Source organism: Struthio camelus, chromosome 3 (assembly GCF_040807025.1).
Source record: "Struthio camelus isolate bStrCam1 chromosome 3, bStrCam1.hap1, whole genome shotgun sequence".
NCBI classification, from domain to species: domain Eukaryota; kingdom Metazoa; phylum Chordata; class Aves; order Struthioniformes; family Struthionidae; genus Struthio; species Struthio camelus.
In genome coordinates, this window is record NC_090944.1 from 107,837,015 (window position 1) to 107,860,548 (window position 23,534).

The 23,534-nt window shown below is 38.2% G+C and overlaps 1 protein-coding gene across 14 annotated transcripts in view; it reads left to right on the forward strand.

The window, feature by feature from the left end:
• BABAM2 (BRISC and BRCA1 A complex member 2) overlaps positions 1 to 23,534 on the forward strand; it is a 177,892-nt gene that overhangs the window by 128,676 nt on the left and 25,682 nt on the right. For 12 of the 14 annotated variants that reach the window (XM_068939585.1, XM_068939581.1, XM_068939576.1 and 9 more), the window contains 3 exons: positions 3,358 to 3,457; positions 5,449 to 5,519; positions 7,056 to 7,138. In XM_068939585.1, coding sequence (XP_068795686.1) covers positions 3,358 to 3,457; positions 5,449 to 5,519; positions 7,056 to 7,138 — 254 coding nt within the window. Of the gene's footprint in view, positions 1 to 3,357; positions 3,458 to 5,448; positions 5,520 to 6,006; positions 6,104 to 7,055; positions 7,139 to 23,534 lie in introns of those variants that run through there. The other 2 variants (XM_068939579.1, XM_068939580.1) reach the window with 1 other exon arrangement.

Below are 23,534 nucleotides of genomic sequence, written 5' to 3' on the forward strand. Positions count from 1 at the left end.
ATCGACATGATTTATGTCAACATGTTTTTATCATTTGGCTGCTTTTGCACTATGGATATAGGTAAAATGGGAAGCCTCTAGTCACAAATGGTAATAATTCAGTCTGGAAGCTGTATTGGAAGCAGGTAATAAAGGATTGGAATCTTCTTTGTCTCTGAAATCTGGTAGAGGTTACTCCTGATATTATATCCATTGTAGCCAAAAGAGAAAGCTGTGATTTCTTTTGCGGTAATCTGAGTGTCTTCAGTGGAATCCCCATGGCGCACACACACACTCTAAGGGGGAACTTGGGCTTGGCTGCAAATGAGGCAAGACGTGATGCGGGATGGACAATGCCATTTACTCCATATATGAGATTAGAAGCATTTTATGGATATATTTAAGCATCTGATAGCCTCCTATGATGGGACAACTGGCTAGGTCGATGAGGGGGGAGAGAGCAGTGGATGTTGTCTACCTTGACTTCAGAGCTACCAACACTATCTCACATAACATCCTCATAGACAATCCCAGTGTGGGCTGAATGACTGGGCAGTGAGAGAACTGAGAACTAGCTGAATGGCAGAGCTCAGAGGGTTGTAAACAGTGGCACAGAGTCTAACGGCATCCCCCAGGGGTCAATGCTGGGTCCAGTATTGCTTAAGTTATTCATCAGTGACCTGAATGAAGGGACAGAGAGCACCCTCAGCAAGTTTGCTGATGATACAAAACTGGGGGGAGTGGCTGACACATCAGAAGGCTGTGCTGCCATTCAGAGGGACCTGGACAGGCTGGAGAGGTGGGCGGAGAGGAACTTCCTGAAGTTCAACAAAGGCAAGTGCAGGGTCCTGCCCCTGGGGAGGAATAACCCCAGGCAGCAGTACAGGCCATCCCATTCAAGTCCTACTTCTCTTAGAAAAGTTTGGGGTTTTTTTTTACATAGCTGTTGTGAAATCAAGGCTTTTCTCTTTCATTCATCATTCATCTGGATATGCAAAATCCAGACCTGTAGAACTGCTCCATGTGGTGAACAGTCTGCTGAACCCAGACTGTTTTCCCTGAGTAGCAGATTTCCATATATCTCATTATGAGGCACTTTTTGTTATTTATTTAGGCTCTGTTCCTTCAGAGGAATATTTACTGTTGTAGACGCTTATACCTACCAAAGTGATATGTTATCAAGAACTGAAGAAAATATACCGGGAGGTCCCACTGGAGAATAAAAGCCTTATTTTGCAGAGAGGATGCTTGTTTCCAACCAATTTAATATTTTATGGAAACAGGAAGCCTCAAGTCATTTAGCTTTTGAAGATCTTTTGTACCCAACAAGGTTCTGGATGTTTAGTGAATGATGTAAGCCACAATGTGTAATTCATATCCCTTTTGTTTGGTAAAAGACTATAAGAAAGATGTAGGTCAATACTGCCAAAAGAAAACATCATGGACTTTAGTTGGTTGTTGTCTTATACAACTCAGTTTAATTTAAAAGGGCTTGACCTTTACATGCTGAAGAAGCTGTTATCCTCAGCATGCTTCAGTCTTCCCTCCTATGATAAAGGCAATTGATTAAACTGAATAAATGCATCTCTGGAATCCTCTTACTTCTGTTATTCAGATTTCAGGTCTATATGTTGTGCATAGACAGAATTATTTTATTTGTTCATATTATTTCCTTCTGGGGGTGAAGAGAATCATATAATCAGTCATAAAATAATTTAGATTGGGGGAAACCTCTGGAGGTTATCTGGGCCAGCCCCTTCTTCAGAGCAGGGCTGGCTTAGATCAGGTTGCTTAGGGCCTTGTTCGGTAGAGCTTTGCGTATCTCCAAGGATGGAGATTTCACAGCCCCTCTGGACCACTCTTCCAATATTTGATTACTCTCACTGTGAAAACATTTTTCCTGATACCTAATAGGATTTCCTTTGTTGTAGCATTTCTTCATTGCCTTTCATCCTATCACTGTGCACTTCTGAGAAGAGTCTGGCTACATCTTCCCTGTATTTTTCCATTAGGTATTTGAAGGCATCAGTAAGATGCCCCTTTAACCTTCTCTTAAGATTGAACAAACCAATTTCTTTCAGCCTCCCCTTGTACATTGCATACCTAGAAAGCTTTCTGGCCCACTGCTGGACTTGCTCTGGTTGGTTGCCATCTATGTTTTATTGGGGAGCCCAGAAGTGGACACAGTACTCCAGATGTGGTCTCATGTGTGCCAAATAGAGGGGAAGGATGAGTTCCCTCAACCTACAGGCTTTGTTTTTGCTTAGAAGTCCCAGTATGCCATTGGCCTCCTTTGCCACAGGGACGCACTGCTGACTTCCGTCTAGCTTGTTGTCCAGCAAGACCCCAGACTCTTTGTGTAGAGCTGCTTTCTAGCCTCTCAGTGCCCCGACTGTATTATTGCATAGGGTCATTTCATCCCAGGACAGCATTTGATATTAGCCTTCTTCAAACCTCATGAGGTTCTTATCAGCCCATTTCTGCAGCTTATCAAGGCCCTTTGGTGAAGAGCTGGTCAATAAAAGCATGTTGAAAGGTGTCGGAGAAGGTTTTATTCTCCTCGCTAGGCCTTTGGATTTGAAAATAAAATAATTGGCTATCCATCAGGATGTGATTGGCTATACAGTCAGTTATGACTGACCTGGAGGTGTTAATCTGAATGTTAAGGAATCTGAGAGAGGCTGAGGAAAACATTATTTGGACATTTAGAAACCATATTGCTGAATAACTTGGTGGACTATGATTAAGTTACTAATGGCTGTTGAAAGTTGTTTATGCTGTCTGGTGCATCAGAAAACCAAAATCCTCTCCTTCCAGCTATGACAAGATGCCTTAACTACAATACTCTGCATCTTATTGAAGAGGGCTAAAAAACATTAACTGTTTACAATGAAAAAATGTTTCTTGAGAGAATGCTTTGCATTAATGGTAGTCTTGATTAAAGGTTTTTAATTATGGGGAGAAGTAGTATAACCTAATTTTATAGATGGTATCACTCCATACCTATTGTATCACCATGGCATAGAATAAATACATTTCCTTGTTATGGACTTCATCGTTCAGAGAATCACAGAATCACAGAATGGTTGAGGTTGGAAGGGACCTCTGGAGATCATCTAGTCCAACCCCCCTGCTCAAGCAGGGTCCTCTAGAGCATGTTTCCCAGGATCACATCCAGACGGGTTTTGAATATCTCCAGGGAAGGAGACTCCACCACCAATCTGGGCAACCTGTTCCAGTGCTCAGTCACCCTCACAGGTGACTGTGGGGTGACTGAGCACCTCACTTTTCCTCAGGGAAAGAGGACAGTGCGTAAAGATCACTTTCACATCCTAGAGACTGAATGTGTGATGTACTTTTAAATAAACTTCTTTCCAGTGCTCTTGGAGGATCATCTGCCCTTCACATTCCAGCCTTTCCTGGTGGAGGTTGTCTTATTGACTATGTACCCCAAGTATGCCAGCTACTAACAAACAAGGTAAGTTTGTAACTTGCCTTGCCTTACATGTTGTACTGCACTGTACTGTAATAACAGACTATAACATTTCCATAGACATGCTTTTTCTTCTGGCAGGTGGTTCAAGTCAGGTATACTTAAGGTAAACTACCCAAGGAATAACTTCTTGGATAACAGTTGAGCACCGAAAGAGTCCATTGAATGTAATGAATCTTTTATGTAAATAAGCATGTTTGGTATCACGCCCTGGAGTGGGTTTTCTAATTGTGACATGTTACAATTTAGGATAAAATGTTATTGTATCCCACATCTGTTTTGCTAGCAAATGCAAATGTATAGTTCACCTATTAATTTTCCAGTTGGAAGATCTCTACCTAAGGTCTCATACCGTAATCGTTGTTGTAGAGCTTAAGAGAAGATTCAGTGATTTTCGTCTTGGATGTTTAATCCAAATGAACTGAATCAGCATTCTGCTTGGATGTTTATGCAGTAGTAGCTGCTTAGCGTTGCATGTACTGAAAAGGTTTGTGTTCTGGTTGGCTTAATGTTTCAACAAAAAAGAGCAAATATAGTATTTTGAAAGCTTCTCCGTTATTTAAGTATAATTTTCAGTACGAAGCTTAGGGGCCAACATCCAGGAATCTGCCTATTATAGACTTCATATTTGTATGTATATACGATATTTAGTTTTGTTTGTCCAAAGGAGTAAAATAAAATTATCTTTCAGAAAAAGTTCTTCAAAATATATTTCTGTAATTATATTGGAATCTATCTTTAGAGTTGTTTTTGTTGTGGTTTTCTGTTAAAATTACTTTCTGTTTTTAAAATCTGCAAGTACACAGGACTGTTTTTATCCTTTTTTAAACAAAGTCCCTTAAGCAAACTTATCATATGTTTTCCTTTTCCAAAAATAACTTTTCAGATCCCACACAAAGCCTTCAAAATAATCATAGTTTTTATAAAATGAAATGTCTGATTTTATAAATAGAATAATTTTACTTTAAGGGGTACAACATAGCTCTCAGCAATGATTGTATCAAAGCTTTTCCAAAAAATTTAGGAAAGCATTTGCCACCCAAGGAATTCTAATATTGCCATAGCCAAGAAAAATAATATATGCATATTCCTCCTGTTCCTTTCATGTTCAGTGGGGGAAAAAGCTTTTAAAATGTTAGTTTTCATTCTGGAAGGCAAAGGGATTTATGTAGGAAATCAAGTATGGAACCGTTCTACACTTATTCAAAGTAACCAGTTGTAAGCCAGATGCTCTTTCAACCTGGCAGCGTGTGTGCTGTTTCTGTTATGGGTCAAACACTGTTCACACTATTCCGCTAAGTAATCTCATTCAAATCAATAAGAAAACATACACAGCTCAAGGAGAATTTTGCCTTAAGTCTTCCAACTTTAGCATTGTTGCATTTTGTCTGTGCCAGGATGGAAGTTTTTCGAAACCCAGAATGCCTCAGAACTTGGTGCTCACGACTGAGTAGGTGGCTCCCTGACTCAGCATGAAACCAATGAGGAAGCTTAGTGTAAGAAGATTTTGTTGGAGTTGCAGTCTTTAGAACACACCTAAGATCACAGCTGTGAATTTTTTTTTTTTTTTAATAATCAGAATGTTATTTTGACACTTAGCCAACTGTCAGTTCAGGTAATTATGTTTTGGCTATCACAGCTTCCTGCTCAAACTTCACTGCGACAACGTGGTGTACTTCTTTTCTTCACTCTTTACCTTGCATGGTTAAAGAGTGCTTCAGTATTTTGTGAAATACTACATTTCTGTTAGAAGTGAGTGAAGAGATTCCTGTGTGTGCAAGATTTTCTGTGTACAAGATATCCACTCTCTGGTTTAAAGCCATTTTAGGATAAATCATGCAAGCTAAATGTAGGATTCAGAATTATTGCCATGTCAAAAATAAATCTTCCTTAACAAGGAATATATGACAAATTGGGAGCATTGGCTTTTTTAATGTTTTATAGCTTTGGATTTGTTTGTTGTTTTTTTTTTTCAGGTACAATATGTTATTCAGGGATACCACAAGAGAAGAGAGTATATCGCAGCTTTCCTGAGTCACTTTGGAACGTAAGTTTTCTTTTAATGCATTATTTTGTGTATGGGGAAAAGTGTTATTTTCTGCACATGGTCTTTGGTTATGTAGCTGATTTCTAGTGGGTAAATTGAAATCTGGACATTTTTGCAGAATGATGTGTATGCATTCTCTCTCTCTAGTAATGTTGGTCTGAAGCTCAGTGTTACTTCACTTACGTGTCAGCTGCCAATCTGATTTTACTCAGAAAATAGCCAATTATGGGAAAAGGATAAGTAGGGGTTTTATCCCTGTGCAAAAGAAATGTCCTTGTTTCTGAAAAAATGACTAGAGAAGTCTTGCAGTAAAAGGCAATGCTTGAAGTGGGAGGATAGGGAAATGGGGTCCAGTTCCAAACCTAGCAGGAGCCAGAAAGCGCTGCTTAGCATAAAGGCAAGAGTGCAGTGACTAGCTGCTCCCACCATTCAGCAGTATCTTGTCTTTTGAGAGAAAGCGCTGTCATTTCCTTTTGAATTCCTGTAGCCGGAAGGTCCATCACCTGACATTCTGGCACATTAGTGTCACAGATCAACTGATCGGGGTGCCTTGCCATGCTGAAAGGTAGGAACTTCCGTTTTCCTCCTGAGTTCTGATTTCAGCAAGAGTCCAGGAGCTAACATGATATGGATTACCTCTTCAGCAGTTGGTTTCTGCTTCTGCTTGGTGATTCCAAATGCTGTGAATATCAGATACCCCTTAAGTCTCAGGTCTCTCAAGCGAGGGTAGAAAAGAGGTGTTTAGCATGTACACAAATTGTATACAACTGTAGGTAGATAACAATGACTTGAACAGGACATATGAGTAGATAGAAGGTTGATGCAGACCCTGGAGATGTAATCTGTTTAAAAACATGATTCTCTTTTTCTTCTGAGAGTTGTTTGACCTGATCTACAGTGGCCAGGTGTACCTATTCTATGCCACATTTGTATTTCCCTTGTGAAGCGGTTTGAGAGCTCTGATGTTGCTTCACACTTTTAGCAAATGCCATCTCCTGATGGCTGAGACTTTTAATCTGTCTACTGAATACGTATTCCATACTTTACTTTTGTGTACTTTTATGATGAGGCTTTTGTTATATATGGTCTTTTGAATTTTCAAATTTAAGGTCTACTCCTTTGCATTTTCAATTTTACCTTATGTCCTCTGCTGCAGAGACAAGAAATTATCCTCACATGAGTAACATACAGGGAATTTTTGTGTAATGTAAAATTATCAATATGTTACTGCAAATGCCATGAGTAACTCTCATTATATTCTAATATATATTTATATAAACTGAATATGACTATTCATCAGGTAAAAAAACCTCCAGTACAGCAGTATAAATAAGAAAATTATTAAGCTTAATAGTTTAATTAATCTGAATTTAGCAAGAAAATTACAACAGTTAATAGAATAAATACTGGACATTTCTAAAGAAACAAGCAAAAACCCCCAAGCCCTGTCATCGAGGATTTACATCTTTATCTTGTAGTATTGAAATGAATGCTAGGTAAAAATTGCATTCATTTTTTTGTATTTCTTGTTGATAGTGGTGTGGTGGAATATGATGCAGAAGGCTTCACAAAGCTTACTCTGTTGCTGATGTGGAAAGATTTTTGCTTCCTTGTTCACAGTGAGTAACTCTGCCTCAGGCATAAATTTCTATCCTCTTGAAGATACGAGTTCAAAAGGGAAAAAATACAGTTACAGGAAACAATTTAAAAGTTCTAGCTATTTTTATCCAGTGCTTAATGTATTTTTGATGTGGCCATGACACTTCGAAAACCCAAAATCCTGGTTGTACTTTGAGAAGGAGAGAGGATCTCTGTGGATAGCACACTCTGCCTGCTTTGCAGAAAACAAAGTTCCTCTGGTAACTTAACTTCACCCAGAGTTAAGTTCACAGTTGTAACTCCTCCTATCAAGGTGTCAACAATATGTCAGTAATGAGGACCAATGACATACGTAACTCAGGAATGCCTAAAATAACCTGTAATTGTCAGGAATCAATACATTGATAGTGATAGTAGTGATTCTTTAGTGTAGGGAAAATACATTAAAAAAAAAAAGAAGAGGGATAACAAAATACACTGGCTAGGAGCCAAAACTTACTCCTAGACTGATGCTCTCTAGGTGGGGACTAACCTTTGGAACAGTTTGGTACAATATGTAGCTAGATTTTCTATTATTTGAAATCTTTAAATGAAGAATGATTACTTTTGAAAATATGTTCTTACTTAAATTCATGAAAATTATATAGAAATTAGTAAGTGTGGTTCTGTTGCTGCCTTATGCATGTTAACTTAAGCAGAAATGAATATTTTTTTTCCTCTTACAGTAATGTGAAAATCACAGCTATCAAAGATAATTTGGTTTTGGGAAATTCAGTCATCTTATACTTTATTTTTGATCGTTACACTTCTCATCTCTTTGTTTAAAGTAATTACAATACCAAATAGACAGCTGCAACGTTGGTGCTTGTTAATGCTTTAGTTCTGGAATATTTCAAATTACATTCTTTTTGATTGTGGGTTAGCTTTGCATGTGGAAAAACTAATGATGTCTAAATGACAGCTTAATTTATACCAGATTTTTTAAATCAAGAAGTGAGGATGGCCATTGTTCAGAGAAGTCCTTTGCCCTGTGTTGGGTAGGTAGGAGATCCAAAAATGGTCTCACAGATCCCCCTTTTTTTAATCCCCTAAGAGTTTCAGACTGTAAAGAATTCTGTTCCTCAGAGGTCTAGAAAACACAAAGCTGAAATTTATTTCCATTATATTAATGTGATTTACATTGGGGAAAACACAAAATAAAACTGATATGGTTGGAGAAATTGCCTTTATTACTTCCTCATTACCTCCTTATTACCTCCTTATTACATCTTTTCTTTTCATACAGTCTCTCCTAGGAGATGCTACTTTTCTTTCTGTACAGCATTCTTGAAGATTCCTGCCTTTTTCAGTCCCCATTACATTTAGTTTAATTTTATTGGTGTTAATAATTGTAGATTTGATTTTGCCTTGGGATAATACAGCTTCATAAATGTTGAAGTAGTTAGTTTTCAGGGGAATCAATATTCAAATTTCTGTTAGATAACAGAGTAGGTTTTAACTACGAAATAATATTCAGAGTGCTTAATTTAACTGGCATAAAGCCCATGAAAGCTACAATTATAACTGAATGGTTTATCACTATGTATTAACCCTGTGGCCTTAGAAATCATACAGTAGCTTAGCTGTGTAAGCCATTGCATCACTTGCTTGTTGAACAATCCACTGCAAAAACATTTACGTTTCATGTACTGAAGGATATTGCAATGAAAGGATTGAAACCTGCACTTCATTTCCTGAGTGAAGTAATGTAGGCTTTCATCTCTTAACCACTGACATTAGTATGTATATTATGGTTGAATACTTAGCAAGCGTCTAATAAAACGTCTGGGAGAGATAGCCAAAAGTTGAAAACTGTTCTACTTTATGTATTTACTAGTATGCAGAGAAAGTATTCAGGGAAAAATAAATAGGTCAGTATACTGCAAGCATCGTAGCAAATCAGATGAAAGGAACCATGGTAAATTTTACTGGCGTCTTAATTTAGGCTAAAATTTTAGGCTTAAAGTGAGGTTATGAGATATGAATGAGTTGTGTTTCCTTTAAAAGACGTATTCAGATATTTCAAAAATAACTTTTTTCTTTTTAATTGAAATATTTTCTTTCAGAGTTACAAACTTGTTTGGAAACCAGGAGGTGAAACACATTAAAAGTGAGCTGAAATTATTCAGAGTAGTTTTACTGAGTGACCTGAATTAAAGAAAAAGAGGAGAGAAACTGAAAGATAATTCCTGGCTGTGAAAGCCCAACAAACTCAGAACAATTTCTCTTACTAAAAAAAAAAAATGTGGCTTGTGCAATAATTACAGAATAAGGAGCAAAGCCTTCCCACTTTACCTTAAAACATAGGAGAACTATCTAATTGTCAACTTAATCATGAGATTAATGTAGCTGCTAAAGTTACTATATTAGATCAAAGAGCGGTCAATGGAACTGTTGTTTTAGTGGTTTAGCTCCAAGAATTAATCAAGTGCTTTCAAATGTATAGCAGAAGCAATGACTATTCAGAGAAGTTCATGCCTTCATGTGGAAGAGGAAGTCATTAATCAGGCTTAATGCTTTTGGTATTGATATTGTTTATGTGTCAGCTTCAGTGTGAAGTTTTGTAAGTAAGGTTGAATATACTGCTGATTTCTTTCTTTACTTAATTATATATCAGCTATGATTCATTTCTTGCCACATGATAAATATTTATTTCAAAGAGTATGTACGTATGTATACCTTATATAAATGTAAACACAAATAACACTGCACAAGTAAGAATTAAGTAGTCATATTGCTGTGGACACAAGAATAGGACTCTAAACCAATTTGTAGATAGGATTTTCAAAGTTTAATTTTTATCTGTGAGATTTTTAGGATATCAGCACAAAGGATATTGACAGCAGTTGAAACAATTGTAATAGCAATGAAACACTGCTTGAGTTAGTGGTTATCTGCTTAAGACATCTTGGAAAGGACAGATATTAAATAAAGAGGCATTGTATTATTGTACGATATTTATGGAGATGGAGAATGTTGGAAATTGCCGCTATTTGTATCTTAAATTTATATGCAATCTCAGACCTAGCTGAAGTTGTTGGGAACACATGCTACCGCTTGATCTTGGCTAACTGTAGGGGTATTCAGCTTCTAAGTTTGGTAATAGCAGTGACACAGGAGGTCCAAAGTGCTGGTAAAAGCTTAATTAACAAGCTTCCTTGCCATGGGAGTACCAGCTGAAGCAGCTTTTTGTCCACTCTCTTAGCTGCCTGTGCAGTTATGTGGTGACCCGCGTCAGAGAACATATCAGAAATGGGCAGCATTATGCATCTCAGGAAGAATGTGTTTTTTCTGTGGGAAGTAGAAGCAAGCACAGGGCCTAGAGTGTTAACTGGAGGTTATATGTGTGATTAGCAGGCTGTGGGCAGACACCCTTTTCTGGATTCCCTTTTTTTGGTGGAAGTCATCAATGCCAGCTTCTGATATATTCCTTCTTTGGATATTGCTATCTGCACAAATTTGTCAGTGGAGTTGTTTGTGCCAGCTCAGTTGAGCTAGCTTATGTGGTTTGAATTGATGGGCTGAGCTAAGCAACTGAGGATTGCTCACGAAGAACCTCCTCTGGATCAGGATTAAACACCTGTCTACAACCTCAGAACGTAAGCAGAAAGCAGCTTGAAAAGTAAAGACACAAAAAAAGAATTTTTGGTAGCCGTTTTGTCACATGAGGCCAACAGAGGTTAAAAAAAAGGGGGGGGGGAAGGTTTAGAGGAAAAGCATTAGTAGCTGGGAAGACAGGTTTATGTTGCTGTGCAAAGAGTCTTCAGCTTATTCCAGTAGTGTTCAGAAGAGGAGGAATGTAAATAAGCAGAACTGCTTTGAAAAACTAAGTCATTTTATCAAATTCTTTTTGAAGCAAAAGTAACCGATGATGCTTCAGATACTGTTTTAATCACTCAGTAGGGCAACAGTAATCCTTAGAATTTAGATATTTGTTAGCTTTTCAAATAGCTGGTTTAGTTTAAGATTTTACTTACCCTTTAAAGGAGATTGCCCCTATCCTGGAAAGTCAGTGGAATGAAAATAATGAGCTTTCGTCAGCCATTTCATCTGTTCCTCCAGCAGCAGTTTAAATAAACCGGTGAACCTTATGGTAGTAAGTGGCTAGTGAGGAGGTTTGGTAATGTCTTAAATGGAAGTTGTTTGCTAGATGTACGTGTGTCTCATCGCTTAGTGTTTGGTGTTTGAGTTTAGGAGAGCTTATGTGACAAGGCAAAACTATTGTCTTTCTTCTAAGATTGTATTTATTGCTTTCCTTTTTGAAATTGCTTCTACAGATTCCTATTTCAAAAATCACGTGCCTACCACACAAACTCCAGAGTCGCTTAGATAATAAGTGTTTAAGGAAGTACTTTGTTGAGCAATTTGGAACCCAGAGCATAAGACTGTTTCCTGTAAACACTTCAGTAAACCTTTATCTGTCTGTAGTTTTGGCTATAGAGCCCTCTCTTGTGTAGGGACCTATGAGTCTTCTTAATGTGATTGTGAGAAGTAGTTAGTGTTTGTTGTTTTGATGTAGTGTTTAATGCAGTATGAATATGCTCGATGGCTGAGGTTCCTATGTGCTGCTAGAGTATGAATAATCATCTGAGTAGGCTTGGTAGTTTTAGAGATTTTTTCAGTGTTTTTCTCTCATGTAAGACTCGCTCACATATCTTTTGGAAGCTGAAAAGAAGATAATCTTTAAGGGTTGCTCCTCTTGATCACTATGAGTGCCTGGCAGTGATCATGATTAACGCTTAAAATTCCAGAAAAAAAGTCCTTGGAGGGAAATAAGGCTGCATTTGCTCTACTTCTTCCAGGGAAGTTAGTCTGATTGTGAAAAAGAAGCCTCTTCAAGAAAAGGTATGGCAGAATTGACTGTTTTCTGCCCCAGTCATTTTTCTGACAAGGGGCCAGGTGTTGACATCAGAGAGCTTATATGTGTTTTGATGGCTTTGTGGGCTTTTTTCTAAAGAGGTGTTTTGACTTGCTGGATGGTGCTTGTATTTTATTATATGAGAACATCGTTCCTTAAATGAAAATGAGAATGTGTGACTATATGGAAATCAAGAGAGAAGGAAAAAAGAGAGCATATGACAATGTAAAGGTCTAGGAGAACAGAGTAATGTCTGGTAGTTTCAGGAGAGGAAGACAGGGCAGCAGAGATGTCAAGCATTAAAAAAAAAAAAAAAATGTTTCAGGAGACCAGAATGAGAAGTTCAATACTGATTAAAGAAAGCCAAAACTCTGCAAAGTTTGTATAAGGATGTGATTTCACTCATAGACAAGAAAAACGAGTTCAACAAAGCCCCAATGATGTAAAGCTGGGCCTGACAGAAGCCAAAAGCCATTAAGATCTTATGCTTCAGAGTAATTCTTTAACTGTTTAATAAGCAAGTGTCTCATGTGAGAGCAATCATCATCTCTGACTCTCTGAGTGCTTTTAGTCAGTAACATGTACGTCTGTCTTTGAATCTGATTTTGGAAGTTCTTAAGCACATGCAGTTCTGCCTTCAGCAAAATTTACCTTGAGCAGAGGGGGTCTTTTCAAAACTTTATACATTCTTTTAATCCCAACAAACTCAAAAAAATAAAGCTTTCTATGGCGTTTAGTGAGGTGCATCACTCACTAAGTTCAATGAAAGTTGCAAGATACCTTGTACAGCTGTGGATCAGGCAGTATGATGGAGAGGGAGCTTGAGTCACACACTCACAGTTCGGCACTTAGCTAGGCATAGTCGCAGGCTGATCCCAGAACTGAAATGCAGCATTAGGAAACAAATCAGCCTTTTTCTGATCATTTTTATCTGTTGCTTATTTTTCTCCTTTATTTTAATAAAGGGACACTGCCAAATAGATTTAGTTTGAAATTTGTATTGAAATCTAAAAATTTTGTCTTTGTCATTAAGAATACTTCAGACATCGTGCTCCTTTAATTTCTTCTGAGATATTTACTTTTATGAGCTGAATGAGATTTTTCCATGTTTAGGTATTTATAATGGAGGCAAATAAGCCTGCAAACAGAGGTGCTTTTTCTTCCTCTTGTTCTATTTCCCTGCGTTCATTTTGCAATGATGTCACTCACTGTAAACTGCCTTTAGGTTCATATTTTAAATTCCTTTGTAAAAAGTCAATGGAGAGTCAGTGAACTATAGAACTCAATATGAACAGCAACAGACAAATAACTGTAGTGATAAAACTAGATTTTACAATTATTTTATGATAATCTGTTATGATGGTGGAGTGATAAAGTATTTTTCAGTGTCATTTTGCTGTTGACGATATCTGTTTAATTTCTGAGAAACACATATTTGCTATACCTTTAAAACTGTGTTATGTTGCTGTAGACATTAATTGATGTTCTTCCAGGAACTCAGAGCACTTGAACAAATGGATTGAAAGGTTTTCTAATAAATTCTTTAAAAATTGCACTTTTCAGAAAAGTGAACTATTGCTATCTCTTATCTAATAGGTCTGTCTAGCTAGAGTACTACTACGATGTGCCTGAGTATGTGGCAGCTTGCTAATAAATTATCACAAAATATGCCTGATATAATGATATAATCCTATTTCATATACTTGCTGAGAGTAGCAAGTAGAAAACAAATATTTTGTTTTTCAATCTGGAAAGGAAATGATGAGCATGGGTTTCTCAGGGATCCGTCCTGGGTTCAATACCAGGAAATATTTTCAGAAAAGAACAGGGTGATACAGCACACCATATGATTATTAGAGGTGTGAAATTTCTAGAAATAAGATTTTCTGAAACTTTCTTCCCTGACTCCTTCCTCTTTCTCCTCAGTGATAACTACTTTGTCATGAAAGTAAACTTTATCTAGGAATCCGTATGTAATGCAGTAAAAGCACACAAAGGCGACTGCTGCAGGCTTGTTACGAAATAGATAAATATAAATAATTTACTTTTGAACGATAACAAATACACCTTGTATTAGAGATGGAGCTACTCACAAAGGTACTTAAATGTGTTTAAATGTCTAAATGTGTCTAAATGGAAACAGGAGGGAATGCTTGAGCTGCTGAAACCAGAAAATATCAATATTGTCAACTTGTAAAGAAGAAGTTTTATCTAAGGACTTAGCCTGTAAAACAAGGGCCCAGCATACCAGTACAGGGAAATAAACACCTCCCTTGACGTGCTGGTGATGGTCTTCCTAATGTAGTCCCACTAGTGACTGGCCTCTAGCTGGACTTTGTACTGCTGATCATAACTTTTTGAGCCTGGCAATTCAGCCGGTTGTTAGTCCACCTCACTGTCCGTTTATGTAGCCCATACATCATCAGTTTGTCAATGAGAATGTCATGAAAGACAGTGTTGAAAGCCTTACTAAAGTTGAGATAAAAAACATCCACTGCTCTCCCCTCATCTACCAAGCCGTTCATCTCATCGTAGAAATCTATCAGTCAGGTTGGTTAAGCATGATTTTCCCTTTGTAAATCCACGCTATTTGCTCCAATCTCCTTCTTGTCCTTCATGCATCTGGGAATGGCTTCCAGGACTAGTTACTCCATCACCTTCCCAGGGACTGGAGTGAGGCTGACTGGCATGTAGTTCCTTGGATCTTCCGTCTTGTCCTTCTTGAAGAGACATTTGCTCTTCTCCAGTCCTCAGGAACCTCCCCCTATTGCCATGACCTTCCAGAGATTATCGAGAGTGGTCTCACAATGCCATCGGCCACCTCCGTCCGCACTCGTGGGTGTATCCCACTAGGTCTCATGGACACTTGTATGTCCAGTTTCTTTAAATGTTTCCTAACCTGGTCCTACCCTATTGAGGATAAGTCTTCCTTGCTCTAGACTTTCCCGCTGGTCTCAGGGATCCAGGATTGTTAAATGCTAGTCATATCAGTAAAGACCGAGGTGAAGAAGGCATTGAGTACCTCAGCCTTTCCATATCCTTCGTCCCCAGTGCCTCTATCCCATCCAGCAGCAGGCCCATTTTTTCCCTAGTCTTCCTTTTGGTGCTGATAAAACCAGAGCAACCCTTTTTTCTCTGAACATACCTCACCAAATTCAGCTCTAGATGGCCTTTGGCTGCTTTGCTAAGCCTATCCCTGCATACTTGGACAGTGTCTCTGTATTCCTCCCAGACCACCTGTCCCTGCTTGCACTTCTTATATGATTCCTTTTTATGTTCGAGTTTGTCAGGAACTCCTTATTCACCCATACAAGCCTCCTGTTGCTTATGCTTAACTTCTGTTTGTTGTGATGGACCATTCCTGAGGTTGGAGGAGGTGATCCTTAAAAAGTCGACCAGCTCTCCTGGACCCTTCTTCTCTCCAGGACCATATCCGTTGCAATTCTTCCTTGTGATGTAATGGGATCCCATGAGAGTCTTCCAAGCAGATCCTGAATAGACTGAAAACTGCTCTCCTGAGCTGTGATGCTACTATTTGTTTTGTTCCGTCCTCTCAGGAAGGACCAACTGGAGTATTCACAAGAGAGCACAAAAAATGACCAGTAATCTAGAAAACAGGGCTTATAATCCATTACACAAACTAGTTCTTTAAATCATGGAAAAGACAATAAAGGGATTACCTTTTAGAAGTATAAAAGGCACCTTTAGGAAGAAAGATGATCGATTATAATGTGTTGTTCAGGAGTAAGGTAGGAAGCTATGGACTTACAGGGTGGTAACATAGTTTTCCGTTTGGCTTTAAAAATATCTAAAGAGCCCAAGCACTCAAATAGGTTGGTGTGTTGAGGAACACCAATTTAAGTTTCAGAGAGCAGCTTAAGCAAAAATGTATCTGGAATGTTTTAAATATAGTTGGTACTGATTTGGGTCAAAGGTATGTATGAGTGAACAGGGTTCTTTCCAGTGTTATTTCCTGTGGTTTCAGTGAGCATAACAGACATGTAATTCTTCTCTTGTAACCTTTAGAAAACCAAATTAAGTTTTACATAGGCAATGGAATTGTGAATTTAAATCTAATTGTAGAGCTAAAATCTTACCTATTAATACATATGCTGTCTCTCAAAGAAGTGGAGTGTAATTCAAGATTCAGTATGCAGATTCAAGAGTAAAGTGGAGGTTTTTGGACTGGCGTACGAAGACAGTTGGTTTGGGCAAGATTAAACTGGGTTCTAACTTGAAAGCTCTAAAACTGCATGGAGTAGAGTTTGAAAGAGTAAGATAGCAGATAGGTCAGCAAAGGTTACTTTTGACTTGCAGGAAACTTTCAGAGTGATCAGAAATGAAGATGAAACAAATAAGTTTCTTTCAACTCCCAAGCAGCATTTAAAACAGGGGAAGAAAAAGAACTATGTACAAGCTTACTAAATTTAATAATAATTTAATAAAGCGTCAGTGAGAGAAGCCAATGGTTTTGCACAGCTGCTTTTCAGGGAAAAAAATACTTTTAAAGTCTCTGTATCCTGTTGGGATATAATTTAAAACTTCTCAGCATTTATCAGAATGTCTCTGTACTGTGAGAACAGAGTAAGAGATTTTGTCTTTTCTCCAGCAGTAGCGTGCTCTGGTCACCAGCATGGACCAAGAGAGGGCACAAGTTGCTTTTAAGCTAATAGCAACCACATCTGTATTTAAAGAATAACCTTCAAGCAACTCAGATAAGGAAGAGGCAGCTTTTAGTAGCATCAATCTCATCACCACTTGGAGAAGTTTCTATAGTAACAGTTACAGCAGAAACAATAAAAGGAAATAAAAACAGGAGGAGGGGAGCAAGATCTTTGTGAATTTAAAGTAAAAAAAAGGCTTGATAGATGTCATGAGCTGAAACTAGTGAGGTAAAAATAAAAAGCCTTTGTCTTAGTTAAAACGATCACGGTTACAGGTATTAGAGAAGGAAAAGATCTGTGACGCCCTTTATGCCTTTTCTTTGGGCTCAGTATAGGATTATGGGATGTCTTGGGGGATTTTTTGATCTTACTGTACAAATCGTAAAGAGCATGATTTAGTTGAGGTGGGACATGATACGCCAAAGAACGAAGACATTATAAGGCAGTTTTCAGGTTAAGTTTACCTCACCTTTTCATGATGTTTGACCATATAACTGGAAACTGCTTAAAGAATCTTTATTTGGTCTGTAACTTAGTTCCTCTGCAAGACTAAACAAAGAATTAGATACTCTGTATGCAGCACATGACTGTAACTGAAGGTAGTTAAACAATGGAAAATCACATTTTACATTATTTTTTATTAAGCATGGAGTACTTAAAAACAAAGATACAGGTTATGATAAAGACATGGCATGTTTTTATAAGTATACCATCTACCTGTATCCAAATAAAATCAGAACAATAGTAATTGTAAAAATTCTAGTGGACATTGGTGCCTAGTCTATATTGCAGTTCCCATTTTCAGTGAAATGAGAATCACAAGAGAGATATAGCAGTGACTTCAGATAAGAAGGGTTACATATTAAAAAAAAAAAAATCTAAGCAATGCATTTATTCCAGTCTAATTGCAATCCACAAGATAAACAGATCCACCCACTGTAATGTGTAGGAACAGTTTATTCCATCACAAGTCATTGTTTCCATTATTCAGAAAGATTCAAGGACTTTATAAGAGCACCAGAATTAAAAATAACCACTTCTATGTTTGAGACTTTGAAGTTGGCCATTTCCAAAAAAAGATGCTTTGCGATCAGAAAACACATTAGGGAAAAGAACATACTGTTGGTGCAAAAGTTTTGAAACAAGAAGCACCAACTCTTGATTCCCATTGCATATTTAGTCCAGTCTCACAGTAACTGAAAGTCCTTCCTGTTCAATTTTAAAAAAGAAAAATCAACTTCTTCTAAGTATTTCTTAATGTCACAATAAACATCATGAAAATTATTGCAAACTGGATATTTGCCAGCAGTTTCAATAACTGATGACTGTTAGTAGTCTTGCATTCTGGAGATAATGTGTTAAGACTGATACTGAAAAGATTCCTCAGCGTTTTTCCTCCTTTCTTATCCCAGCTGAATTCTTCCTAATGAGTTTCTAATAATGTTATCTTCTACACTTCGCATTGCGTTCCTAACTTCCTTCCTATTCTTAAATATTACTCTTAGTGGCAAAGGTCAAAAAGATTTTGTGACATTAGCAGGATCAATCTTTGTGCAAATACTGTTACAGGACTGGCTCATTAGTGACTTGTTCTGTTGTCAAATACATTTCCCAGCACAGCACAAGGACCTGTGAATTTTATATGTTCACATAAATTGCAATAATACCAAATATTACCATTGTTCCATTATTAGAAACGACCAATTGCACTTCAGTTTTTATCCTCCATTGTTTAATGTTTTACATTGAGTTAACATATAACTCATGGAGTTAAGAAAAAACAGTTGTCTCTTTTTTGATAGTATTTATATATTTAGAAGCATTTTCTATACAATTCAACTCACTCATTTACTATGTAAGTGTTCACTTTGCTGGTGGTGTGGGATATTTCACATAGCAATGGCAGACTTAATTTTATTTCAGAAACAGCTGTGATTACCAACACACCCAAAGTGCCATGAGTGTCTCTGCTAAAATTCCAGAAATAGCTTTCCATTTCACATTTTAAATTTTGAAATGTTGGTTTGAAAGTAGCATCTTCCTGCAAGGAAGCTGTTTTTCTCCAGAAGGGATGTTAGCCCTAATATATTTAAAAAATTCTAACTCGTATGACTGTGCTCTGCTAATGTGAAGTCCCATGCTAATGCCATTGGAATGTTATTTGTCATCCTTACTCTCTCATTCTTACAAGACTACCTCAGTAACGCTGCCAAAGCAGGAAAGCTGTGGCATTTTGCAATTCTGTGTGTATTTTGGGCCAAATTCACCCTTTCATTTTTTGTGCCAGTAGAATTTGGGCTAAAGGCCTTCAGCACAGAAGAGTCAAGGAAGGCAAAATAGATAAATTCCTGCCCTTCCAGAGACTTGTGCCAGCCACCACAGTCCCCAAAATGCTTGTGACTGAATCTATTCAGGCTACTCTGTAGGTACATTGACTGGAATGCTCTCTGTAGGGCCTTCAGTACTCGAGCTTCCATGTAAAAAGTAAAGATAGCTGTTTTCACAGAATCACAGAATGGATGAGGTTGGAAGGGACCTCTGGAGATCATGTAGTCCAACCCCGCTGCTCAAGCAAGTGCTCTAGAGCACATTGCCCAGGATCACGTTCAGGCGGGTTTGAATACCTCCAGCGAAGGAGACTTCACAACCTCTCAGGGCAACCTGTTCACCTTCACAGTCAAGAAGTTTTTCCTCAGGTTCAGATGGAACTTCCTGTGGTTCAGTTTATGCCCATTGCCTCTTGTCCTGTCACTGGGCACCACGGAGAAGAGACTGGCCCCATCCTCTCGACACCCCCCCGCTTCAGATACTTATACACCTTGATGAGTTCCCCTCTCAGTCTTGTCTTCTCCAGGCTAAACAGGCGCAGCTTCCTCAGCCTTTCCTCATACAAGAAATGCTCCAGTCCCCTCATCATCTCAGTAGCCCTCCGCTGGACTCTCTCCAGGAGTGCCATGTCTCTCTTGTACTGGGGAGCCCAGCACTGGACACAGTACTCCAGGTGAGGCCTCCCCAGGGCTGAGGAGAGGGGCAGGATCACCTCCCTCGACCTGCTGGCAACACTCTGCCTAATGCAGCCCAGGATACCATTGGCCTTCTTGGCCACAAGGGCACATTGCTGGCTCATGCTTAACTTGTTGTCCACCAGCACTCCCAGGTCCTTCTCAGCAGAGCTGCTTTCCAGCAGGTCAGCCCCCAGCCTGTACTGGTGCCTGGGGTTATTCCTCCCCAGGGGCAGGACCCTGCACTTGCCTTTGTTGAACTTCAGGAGGTTCCTCTCCGCCCACCTCTCCAGCCTGTCCAGGTCCCTCTGAATGGCAGCACAGCCTTCTGGCGTGTTAGCCACTCCTCCCAGTTTTGTATCATCAGCAAACTTGCTGAGGGCGCTCTCTGTCCCTTCATCTAGGTCATTGATGAATACATTGAACAAGACTGAACCCAGCACTGACCCCTGGGGGACACCGCTTAGCTACAGGCCTCCAACCAGACTCCACACCACTGACCACAACCCTCTGAGCTCGGCCATCGAGCCAGTTCTCAATCCACCTCACTGTCCACTCATCCAGCCCAGACTTCCTGAGTTTACCTATGAGGATGTGATGAGAGACTGTGTCAAAAGCCTTACTTTTTTGCCTTGAAGTTAGATGAAGATTTCTCATCCATTGTCTAGGCTATTTGGTACAGCCTTCCCAGAGGAGAATTCATGTCAGAAAATCTAACAGAAAATTTATTTCTAAAGTAGAGCTCAATAGATGTGTGAAGAGAATTTTCTAATTCTCTGTGTTACCACCAGTCTGGATTTCATGACACAGCATGGCCCTTCGACTTGTAGATTCATGTTGGGTCTCGTCCACACAAACACCTCAGGAAATATGGAGAGGTCTGAGTTCTAGGAACTCTTCAGTTTGAGGCAATTCATTCAAATCCATAAGTCCTTTTTTCCAGCAGCATAAGCTAAGTTGCAACTAAAGATCTGGGCTAGCAGGCAGAATGTGAAATTCAGTGAACCAAAGAAAGAACAACCAAGAGGAAAATATACCAATAATAGACAGTCCTAAAGCCTGGAATATCCCATTTCCTGATTCCAGCATGGCTGGCTTACTTTATCAGAAGTTCTTGAATGCAAAGGCAGTCTCTGGCCAAAGTTGGACGACAAGTAAGGAGTGAGTCAGGGGATTTCAGGAAAAGAACAGATGGTGCCGTAGCTAAGACTGTTCAGTGTTATCTGGAGATTTGGTTGCAGCTTATCTTTGCTAAACTCTTTTTTGTTTCCGGTCAAACCAATTAAACGTGTCTGCTAATATGTTGTTCTAAAGTGCCTACTGCCACAACCAAAGTGAAAAAGAGTTGTGTTTGGATGTATAAAACATCAGTAGACATGTTGACTGTCTTTTCTTTATTCTTTCATTCCCTGTCTGGAAAAGCATTTTAAAATAGCCTTTCACCTCACAAAGGTGTTGTGAAGCAAGTTTGGTAATATTTTATTTAGCTATCATATCTTATGGTAATTTGAATCATCACATTTAAAAGCCCATGAAGAAATGAGTAAGTATTTAATCAGAGCAAAGCTTGAATGTTACACAGGAAATAAATGCACAGGGGAAAATCTGTCAGAGTGGAGAAAGCAGAATAGTGTCTCATTTGATAAATTCTGTCCAGCCAAAAAACTGAAACGGAAAGACTGCTTTGTTATGCTGTATTTGAAGACTGTTTCATAAAGCAAATGTAGACTAAATTAAGGCTGTGCAGGCCATGTAGTAGAAATCTTGGCAATAAAATATCCAAATCAGCCAGCTTTTGAGTGTAAAACAAGTTGCAGGTGCAATAAACTGCAGCAGACTCAAGCATTCAGAAGGTTAATAAGATCTAACTGGTATAATATCATCCAAGCATTGAAACAGTCCATAACATTCAGTGAGCGAATGCTGACTTCCGTGGAAAATAAATGTCTAGATTCATCCAGATTTTACAAAGGATGACTGAACCTTCATTTTCTCTAGAACATGGGAGTAGTATATGAAAAATTTTCTAAATATTACCATCTAAATGCTCTGAAATATTTATATGATTAGCATGCATTTCAAGCATGGTTTTGTTTCTGGGAGGAGAGCACTTTTTTTTTCCCGAGCATCTTTACCTTCAGAAATGCAATAGCAGCACTTGCGTGTGCTTTTACCAAGACATCACTTCCTCATTTCATGTACTGTTTAAAAAGCTATAGAATGACATACTAAAAATGTTATTTTGGAGTTAATAAGACTGTCTGAATCAATTCTGTAGTTGTTGACATAAGTTTAACAATTTGGGTAACCTGTTCCAGATCTTGATATTCCTGTTCTTTAACAAAATGAACAATTAAACTTTACTGATTCATTGTACAATTTTTTCAATTAGTAATGAGTCAGGATTTTGGCTTTTAGATAACAGTATGTTCAATGTATGTATGCATTAAATTCTAAGTCAAGAGAAACAAATTTATGTGTTAGTTCTTGATAGCTTCTTATATTTCAGAGCGAGAGCAACTTCAACGATTTATGAATTGTAATTAAATTTCTTTACAATGTGACTCATTCTCAATAAGCGAATCCCTTTTCTTTCGCTTACTTATGAACTATGTGGGAAAATTAGGGTTTAATCACTGAAGAATTTACTCAATGCCTAATTACCTAAAACAGCTATCCAAGTTTTGCTTGTGTAGCGCTTTCATAAAGGTGTGATTTTCGGCACACTGGATTTCTAAAATGTGTCTTTTAAAAAAATGTCTGTAAATTGTAATATAGGTGAAACTAATGTTCTAGTATGATATTGGCTTCTTTCTCCAGTCTGTTTCTTTGAGCTACTCTTATATCAATAATGCGATGCTTAGAAAAGCCAAAGCAAGAAATCATATGATTAAATTACTTTGAGCATGCATCTGAATTAGAAAGCTTTGCTTTCCTGAATGAGCTAATTGTTTAAATTTTCCAAAGGAAATGCTTCTATTTCTGTGAGAGAAGGAGTAAATGGAACTTCCTCTGACATAATTTTAACTTTAAAACTAGGTTTGACAGCAAGATTTTTACCTTCATAACCAAATACTACTGTTTAAGTGCATGACTTGTGTAAGCTTGCTAGTTGAAGTGACTCACTTACGTAGATGAAGTTATTTTTAGAGAAGATAATTTGTGCTGTTTAGAAGCGAGGAGAAGGAGAGAGAGAGAGAGAAAGAGATAGAGACCTAGTAAGAGCTAGATCCCTCATTACAGTTTACAGAGCTCATGAACCTGGCATCCAAGCAAAGGATGACTAAGCAAGGGGTCTATTGGTACTTTCAGGAATTTACAGACATGAGTCATCTGCTTATTTTCTGCAGACATATCACCACACGGCACTTTGTGAGTCAACTGTTATTTGGAAATAGCACTTGTATGCAACATGAATACGTTTTTGTAGTTCTTAAGTATTTGGCAACTAACATGCCAAACCAAAGCATACTTTTACAGTTTTTATGGTTCAAGTATTGATTTGCAAAAGGGGTGCATTTTTTTTAACTGTGATGTATTTTTCATGATAAAGTATAAATGTTGTCTGGGATGTATTAGGATAATGCTTACCTTTGCCACTTTATATATCACAGAAAGGCAGGTCTTGTTTTGTATTAATGCATAGAGACTCAAAGTCAGATTGCATATATAAACAGCTAAAAGAAAAACTTTCATTATCGACCTGTGCCACCCTATAAGAATGTGATTGTGACTAGGAGCAGAATTTGACCTTTCATTCTCAAAGCACCTTGCTCGCATTGGTTATTAATGATGTTTGTTTGTTCTTCATGTGCAGTAAAATGATTAAGACCCTATCCAAGCATTCTGTACA